The sequence below is a fragment of the Trifolium pratense genome, linkage group LG6 (assembly GCF_020283565.1).
Source record: "Trifolium pratense cultivar HEN17-A07 linkage group LG6, ARS_RC_1.1, whole genome shotgun sequence".
NCBI classification, from domain to species: domain Eukaryota; kingdom Viridiplantae; phylum Streptophyta; class Magnoliopsida; order Fabales; family Fabaceae; genus Trifolium; species Trifolium pratense.
In genome coordinates, this window is record NC_060064.1 from 25,477,270 (window position 1) to 25,486,243 (window position 8,974).

General features: G+C 37.2%; 1 protein-coding gene across 2 annotated transcripts; it reads left to right on the forward strand.

Moving 5' to 3' along the window:
- Positions 1-1,956: 1,956 nt before the first annotated feature.
- On the forward strand, positions 1,957-8,620 carry LOC123888414 (acetyl-coenzyme A carboxylase carboxyl transferase subunit alpha, chloroplastic). 2 transcript variants are annotated; one of them, XM_045937470.1, is made up of 12 exons: positions 1,957-2,368; positions 2,728-3,105; positions 3,235-3,309; positions 4,109-4,216; positions 4,340-4,500; positions 4,652-4,766; positions 5,393-5,547; positions 6,143-6,194; positions 6,276-6,344; positions 6,604-6,681; positions 6,777-7,866; positions 8,211-8,620. In XM_045937470.1, the coding sequence occupies exons 2-11, from the start codon at positions 2,776-2,778 to the stop codon at positions 7,863-7,865; spliced, it is 2,232 nt and encodes a 743-aa protein (XP_045793426.1). In that variant the 5' UTR covers positions 1,957-2,368; positions 2,728-2,775; the 3' UTR covers position 7,866; positions 8,211-8,620. The 2 variants fall into 2 exon arrangements, with proteins under 2 accessions (XP_045793426.1, XP_045793425.1); XM_045937469.1 differs by having other exon boundaries at positions 2,025-2,368; positions 6,143-6,344.
- The last annotated feature ends 354 nt before the right edge of the window (positions 8,621-8,974 follow it).

The following is an 8,974-nucleotide window of genomic DNA, read 5'->3' on the forward strand; positions in this document are numbered from 1 at the left end:
TACTGTGGATGACGCGGAGCATCTCATTTGGCACCCTCGGGTTTTGTATGTTGGCAGCTTGTTATGGGACAGAGGGAGGGAGATTGCTAGATGGAGGGCGGCAAGGGTCATCGTGGTGGCGAGTGATAGCGAGTATTAGGGAGGGTGGTGGTGAGCATGGAGGCAGATGGTTCGGGGAGCATGTCGTAAGGAGGGTCGAGGGCGGGTCTGATACTCTTTTCTGGACTGATCCCTAGGTGGATGAGACTTCCATGTGTGAGCGGTTTGGTCGTCTGTATGTCTTGGCTGAGACCAAATTGCATACAATGGCTGAGATGTTTTTTCTAGGGTGGGGGTCAGATGGGGCAGCTTGGGCGTGGCAGAGGCAGTTGACGGTGTGGGAGGAAGAGATGTTGGGGGAGTGTCAGTCTTTACTTGCTAATATTTCCTTGCAGGCACAATCTTCAGATAGGTGGTAGTGGCAGCCAGACCCTGATACAGGCTACTCTGTCCGGGGAGCTTATCAGCTCTTGACTACTCTTGATTCGGTTACTGTGGATGACGCGGAGCATCTCATTTGGCACCCTCGGGTTTTGTATGTTGGCAGCTTGTTATGGGACAGAGGGAGGGAGATTGCTAGATGGAGGGCGGCAAGGGTCATCGTGGTGGCGAGTGATAGCGAGTATTAGGGAGGGTGGTGGTGAGCATGGAGGCAGATGATTCGGGGAGCATGTCGTAAGGAGGGTCGGGGGCGGGTCTGATACTCTTTTCTGGACTGATCCCTAGGTGGATGAGACTTCCATGTGTGAGCGGTTTGGTCGTCTGTATGTCTTGGCTGAGACCAAATTGCATACAATGGCTGAGATGTTTTTTCTAGGGTGGGGGTCAGATGGGGCAGCTTGGGTGTGGCGGAGGCAGTTGACGACGTGGGAGGAAGAGATGTTGGGGGAGTGTCAGTCTTTACTTGCTAATATTTCCTTGCAGGCACAATCTTCAGATAGGTGGTAGTGGCAGCCAGACCCTGATACAGGCTACTCTGTCCGGGGAGCTTATCAGCTCTTAACTACTCTTGATTTGGTTACTGTGGATGACGCGGAGCATCTCATTTGGCACCCTCAGGTTCCTCTGAAGGTCTCCATTTTTGCGTTGCGTTTATTGCGTGACAGGTTGCCCACGAAGTCCAACCTAGTCTCTCGAGGCATCTTATCTTCTGCAACACAGTTATGCATTTCTGGGTGTGGGATGGCAGAGTCGGCTCATCATTTATTTATCTCATGTAGCTTCTTTGGTTCTTTTTGTGCTTTAGTTTGCAATTGGATTGACATTTCAGCTATGGGCTCCACTTCTATCCGGGATCACTTTATTCAGTTTACTTCTTCAATTGGTGAATCTCGAGCACGACGGTCTTTTTTGCAACTCATTTGGATTGCTAGCGTATGGGTTGTGTAGACGGAAAGAAATCACATATTGTTCAAGGGCTCAATCAGTACTCTTCATTAGTTGTTGGACAATATCAAGATTTTCTCCTATAGGTGGTTGAAGACGACGAGTGTTACTTTAGCTATTTTGGGCCTTTATGTTTGGGCTTTGTATGATTTTGCTTTTATTTTTTCTCTGTCTCTATGTAAACTCTGGTAGTCTCTCTTGACACACATTGTGCTGCAGAGACTGTTTTATAATATATCTCATTTTAGTTTGTTCAAAAAAAATATATTAGATAGAAGTAGACTAACTTGAAAAGTTTATAATAATGCATAAAAACTTATTTATTTGCATAAGTTATTTTGTATAAGCTCAAAAATAAAACAATCCAAACGTACCCTTAACCAGAAATAAGTTGATCTAAATAATAAAAAAAATCAAAACATCTCAAATAAATGATCGGTCAAAAGAGAAAAACGCATCTTATATAGACAAAAATCGATCACCATAATTTTTTTGACATAATTAACTAACAAAAACTAACAATGTTAAATAGAACACAATTTTTGGTTACATAGTACACCAATGTAAGTGTAGTGTATGTATTGTTGTGGTGGGCAGTGAGTTCTCCATAACGGCCAAACCGAAAAGAGCTGTCTTATTGATTATTGTTATTGTAAACACAAAAACACACACTTTGCATAAGAAGTATCGCCCCAATCTCACACTATTCATTCATTCACATTTGGCTTTTTCTTCTTTCAAACCCCAATCCCTTCTTTTTCATTCATTCATCTTACTACTTACTACCAACAATATTAACAACTTTTTCTCTCTTTTCTCTTCATTGACGATCTCCACGAAGCTACAATACCCTTATAATTATTTCAACATCTCTTTCTCTTTCTTTCATTCATTTTCTTCTTTCTCTTTCTCCTTTTTTGGATCTTCATTTCAGAATTTACTGGTAATTTTCTTATACCCTTTTGCTTCAATTACATTGTTTGCTTAATTTTCATCAGTTTTATCAACTTTTTTCATCAATGGCCACTTTTTGGATTATAGGATTTTGTTAATTTTTTCTCATTGTCACTATGATTTTATTGTAATTAAGCTTAATTAAGTTAATGGGGTTGTTAAAAGTTTCGTTTTTGATGTTTAGATCGATGTAAAGTATTGATTTTTACACTCCTTGTTGAGATTCCCTTTTTGGGTTTTGTTGATTTTGTATAATTTATTCATGATGTAATAGTTTTTTTGATTTATAGTTTTTTTTTATGATTTATATAATTAGGCAATAGTAGTGATCTTTTTCTGTGATTTTAGATTTTGGTGATTTGGGGGATTGAGTTTGAAGGACTGTGGTGAGGAAATATGGCTTCCTCTTCTGCAACTCTTGCTGGTTCAGCTGCTGCTTCTGATCTTCTCAGGAGTTCGACTGGCGGTTTCACTGGTGTTCCTTTGAGAAGTTTGGGAAGTGCAGGGTTGGTTTTGAAAAGAAGGGAGTTAACAGTTAGTGTTACTGCTAGGTTGAAGAAGGGGAGGAAGAAGAAGGAATATCCATGGCCTTCTAACCCTGATCCCAATGTTAAAGGTGGGGTGTTGACTCATTTATCACCATTCAAGCCACTCAAAGAGAAGCCAACACCTGTCACTTTGGATTTCGAAAAGCCTCTTGTTGATCTGCAAAAGAAGATCATCGAGGTAACTTCTAATCTACTCTTCATGTGTGTGCGCGCGCGCTTTGTTTGCTTAGTGAGAATAAATTAGGTATAAGAGTCTGATTCTTCAAGGTTATGCTAATTGTAATTTTGTTTTTATGGTTGAAAATAGGTTCGGAAGATGGCAAATGAAACTGGTCTGGACTTCAGTGATCAGATTCTCTTATTGGAAACTAAGTACCAGCAGGTTTGACTGTCATAACGATTAAGTGTTATTTCCAAGAAAATTGGATGACTTGAATGACAAAATTGATGATGAATGCTATTATTAGGTTGAATTGTGTGTACAATTTTACTAGGTTTTGAATTGTGGTTGTTGTCGCAATTATGAATAAATCTTTGATATTGCGGAAAATTGTAGACAACCGTGGCTGCAATTGCAGTCTTAATTTGGTCGTGGAGACCACTATTGAGAAGATTGTGTTGCTGCTGTTGTGGCTGTCGCTTTCAAGAATCAACATATGACATATTTTAACCTGTGTTGGTTTAGTTATGTCTTGGATAACTAATATTTAAACAAATTAGTTATGTCCTGTAAACAAATTAGTTGCTTATCTTATATCTTTGTTTCTGAAAATTGAAATACAAATTATCTACTTAAGCATTTTTATCATCACACACAAGTGACTATTAAACATTAGGACATGTTACCATGTATACTGCACTTTTACTTGACCTATACTATTACTCTATTAGTATAACAGCTGTGTTATTTAAACACAAATTTGGTTGACACGTATTTGACATCGTATTAATACGAGAGGGAATAAGTGGGCACGCAAATCTATAAAGTACATTATATTATTTAAAAAATAAAAAGGTGTATATTTGTCTGGTTTGTGTCTAAAAATTGTGTTTATATATCATTTCTGATAAGTATAAATACGGTATAAATACTCTGTTTCTTTTCCTCCTAAACCCCAAAAATTTCTCTGGTGAAAGTTGGTAAAATTCTCATGCTTTCACTGTCTTCTTTGCTATTTCAGGCTTTAATGGATCTATACACACATTTAACTCCTTATCAGCGGCTCACCATTGCACGGCATCCTAACAGGCCAACTTGCCTTGATCACATCTTTAACATCACTGAAAAGGTCTGCTATCTATGATCTCTGTTTACACTTTTTCACGTATTCATTGCATTCTTATATTTTAATTGGTTGATTGTTACTGAACCGCTACCTTTGATAGAATTCTCATCTTTCCTCTTGTTGCAGTTTATGGAACTCCATGGGGATCGCGAAGGTTATGATGATCCTGCTATTGTTACTGGTATAGGGAATATAGATGGTAGAACCTACATGTTCATAGGCCACCAAAAGGGTAGAAATACTAAAGAAAATATTAAGCGTAACTTTGGGATGCCAACTCCGCATGGGTATGTCCACTAGAACTCTAACTGATACCGAGTAATTCATTACATGTAACATAGGATATGAACTCGGTTAATTTGATTTAGTTTACATGCTGTCAAATTTCTCCACATTTGATTTGACACTAATGGATGGTAAATTTTCAAAATCAAACAGTTATAGGAAAGCTCTACGCTTGATGCAATATGCAGATCATCACGGATTCCCAATAATTACTTTCATTGACACCCCTGGGGCATATGCTGACCTCAAATCCGAGGAACTTAACCAAGTACGTTGCTAGTTATCCTTGTTCATTATAAGAAGCACGAACACCTCTATGATTAGGTGTGCCGCGGTGTCGGACACCGACGCACTACATGTTTTTTTCCTTTACTCCGACACTCTTTGGATCGGTGTCCGACACCTACAAGACACTCGTACGACATGTGTCGGACAAGTGTCCCAACAAATTTATTTTTTTCCTTTGCTTCTACTTTTTCATAGACACATATAAGACATATCTACAAGGGTTAAAGATGTGTTGAAACAACAATGCCAATCAATGAGGGATTAAAGTCATTACATTTTGATTACAATATTTTTAGCTTTTTCGATAGTAGATGGATAAATAAATGTCAAATACTATCATATCTTCTTTTCTTTTTTTTTAAATAAAATTTAATGAAATAACTTGCTCAACTAAGTTGCACATGTATATATTTTGATCCTCAATTTAAATCTTTTATAAATATGTTGTGGTGTCAATGTCCTTTGTTTTTTACATTAGCAGTGTCGACGTGCCTGTATTGTATCATATCAGGTGTCCGTGTCAGAGTCCGTGCTTCATTTATACTTTGGCTTTGATTTTGTTAACATGTTAATCTATTTGATAATGACCGACTTTCATGCATGCAGGGTGAAGCAATTGCTTATAATTTGAGAACCATGTTTGGTCTGAAAGTGCCAGTTATTTCTATTGTTATTGGGGAAGGTGGATCTGGTGGGGCCCTTGCCATTGGATGTGGTAATAAATTACTCATGCTTGAAAATGCAGTGTTCTATGTTGCCAGGTGATTTAATTTTTAACTCCTTTATTTGCAAGTTTTATAATATTTACTCTAATATTTTCAATTGTGTGTCACTCTTTTGTCCTCCCTTCCAATAGTGCATGTGAATCTTCCAAAGCTTCTTTGTAATAATGTTTTCTTTGCAAATTATATGTGGCTAACTCTGTACTACCAACACTTCAGATTGAAGGCGTGTCTGATGGCCGGCATTGACACGAAACTAACACATGTGATATATTCAATCAACTAATTTTCTCAAATTATCACCGTTGTCAATGTCGTTTTCTTGTTATGTACTTGCTTCATAGGTGCCCAAAAAATTTATAGTTTCGCATTAACATTATATTGTTAGTACAGAATTGTGTTGAGTGTGATTATGTTTAACCTAGATATAATATTGTAAGAGTTAGTTAATAATGTGATTATGAGGGACTTCAATTTGGTTAATGTTTAACTGGTCGTACGAAAAGCATCTTAGGATAAAGTTACATACGCAGATAAGATAGGGCGGACTACTTGTGTTACTTTTAATCATTTACTAATCGAAAATGTTCTGATTTGTTCTACTGGTTTGGCCTTTATTTATTATATGATTTAGTCCAGAGGCGTGTGCTGCAATCTTGTGGAAGAGTTCTAAAGCTGCTCCAAAGGTATATATATTGTATACAAGACTAGTAATTATAATATTCCAATTTATAATGTATATTCAATTATTTATTTTATCTTTGCAGGCTGCTGAGAAACTGAAGATTACAGCGCATGAATTGTGCAAATTGCAAGTTGCAGATGGCGTTATACCTGTAATAATCTTATTAATTATTTTTCGCTAAATCTTATTCGTATATATGAACTTGCCATCTTAATGGTATAAACCTCTTAACGTGTTTACATGTCTATTTTGAGTTATTTGGAATTTTGATCTGAACTTTTGACCTTGGGGGTGTTAGCATTTTTCGAGTTGATCCTCCGCATGCAGCAAAGGGTAGTTGCATAAATTGATAATAGCATTATCTATGAAATGAAATTTAAATAGAATTTCCTTCTTTTTTTTGTCAATAGGAGCCCATCGGCGGTGCACATACTGATCCAAGTTGGACCTCTCAACAGATAAAAATTGCAATCAATGAAGCTATGGATGTAAGTTTTACTGGTACAATATGTTTTACAGAAATCAAATATGTTGAAGCATATGCTGACAATTGATATGGAACTTTGGCTTGTTCATTGTCTAGGAACTCACCAAGTTGAACACACAAGACCTATTAAAAGATCGCTATCATAAGTTCCGAAAGCTTGGTGGTTTCCAGGAAGGAATACCTATAGATCCCAAGAAGGGCTTCAACATGAGGAAGAGGGATATACCTGTTCCTCCAAAGATTTCCGACTCTGAATTAGAAATTGAGATTGAGAAACTGAAGCAACAAATATCAGAGTCCCCTTCTGCGCCTCCAAAGTTCGATTTGCATAAGACGATAAAGAAACTGGAAAGAGAGGTTGATCAAGAATTCTCTGAGGCCGTTAAAGCCTTGGGCTTAACAGAAAGGTTTTCAAAACTACGGGATGAGGTTTCAAAAGCAACTTCAGAAAACCAAACTATTGATCCATTGCTGCAGGATAAGATAGAAAAACTAAATGCAGATTTTAATCAACGGTTATCAGCAGCGCCTAATTCTAACAAGCTGCAGAAGAAACGTGACATGTTGAGAGAGTTGACGGAAGTGAAGCTTCTGTTAGATAGAAACAAGGAGACTGCAAGACTTAAGCAAAAATTGAAGAAGAAATTTGATGATGTCATCAATAATCCTACAATAAAGGAAAACTATGAGGCATTACAGTCTGAAATCCAGCGTGTCGGGGCATCCTCAGCAAGTGATTTGGATGATGAATTGAAGAAGAAAATCGCTGAGTTCAATAAGGAGGTAGACTTGCAGCTGGCTAATGCTGTGAAGTCGGTAGGGTTAGATGATCAGTTCATAAATGGCAGCCAGTCTTCGGTACCTGAGATAGAAGAACTAAACAAGGAAGTGGAAAAGGAAATTGAAATTTTGGCAAACACGTCGACAGATTTTAAGAGAATGATAGAGGAATTGAAAGTGGAGGTCGCCAAGGCTGGAGGGACACCAGATTTGGAATCGAAGAATAGAATTGATGATTTGACGCAAAAAATTAAGCAGAGCCTTGCAGAGGCCACTGGCTCTTCTAGTTTGAAGTATGAAAACCTGGTGTCTAAAATCTCTGGAAATGGAAGTTTCAAAGCAGGAGAAAGTCTCACCGATGACGAGTTGAGAGAGAAAATTGGTGCAAATCTCAACTTTTCTTAATGTAAGTTCAACTAATCTACACAGAAAAAAACTATTGTTTTGTCAATGCATTATGAGTATTTAAAGCATTCTAGGGAGCATTAGCTGTAGCATTTACCATTGTTAGTTGTATCTCCTTCAAAAGTAAAAAATTGCATGACTAACATGATATGTAGCAGCACCAATGCTCTAGATTGAATGTGTATCTGGTGTCTGACACGTGTCAGTGTCGAACATTGACAAAACACAGACACATGTGATTACATTCACTTCCATTTTCTAAAATTATTACCAATATTTGTGTCTTTATCTTTGATTTGAAACTTTTCCCCTTGATAATTTTTTTGGAATATCTCTTTTTGTCAGAGACTGGTGCTCATGTGGAATTGGTGAAGATGGTGCTGACAGTGGAAACTGCATCAGTGTCTTCCTGATGATATATTTTACCAATATCTTCAGCCAGTTGTACATCATCTAGCATCATGGCCATATTTCTTAGAGACATGTTTTGAAGATTTAAAGGATATACTCTGCGAATTGTGGCTGATATTTTTCAATCAATCTAGACTACAAGCGCGAATAAAACTTGAAACCATTTTGTATTTGTTTGAGTTAGAATGTTTCAGTTAATTTTAGAACGACTTGCTTTGTCGACATCTTTTTTTTTTTTTTCTTTTTCCTAAAATGTTTCCTTGAATAGACTTAGATGAACATTGTATAAATTATTTGTGTTTGAAGAACATAATAATGTTGTGGCGTTTAAATGTTATTTCCAAGAATGATTGTCCTACATGATTTTGAAGAATACTTAAGCTGTCTTGCTTTTATGGTGTTGCTACAATTTCTAGATAACAATCACATCATTGTTGGCTTGTGGTTAGGAGTGCTTGCTTGCAAGTTATCTATATCCAAATCCGGATAAAATATATGCAAGTTTTGAACCACATCCCTATCTTGGACATGCTGGACACCTACATCTGAAATGTTGGAAGGATTCTCTTCCCCTTTGAAATTACTTTTTTGCCCTTGCAAAATAGTTTGGAGCGTATTCCAAACTTTTTTCGCAAGGGCAAAAAAGTAATTTTTTGAAATGTTGGATACTCATCTGAAACAAAATCAAATTTCTTAAA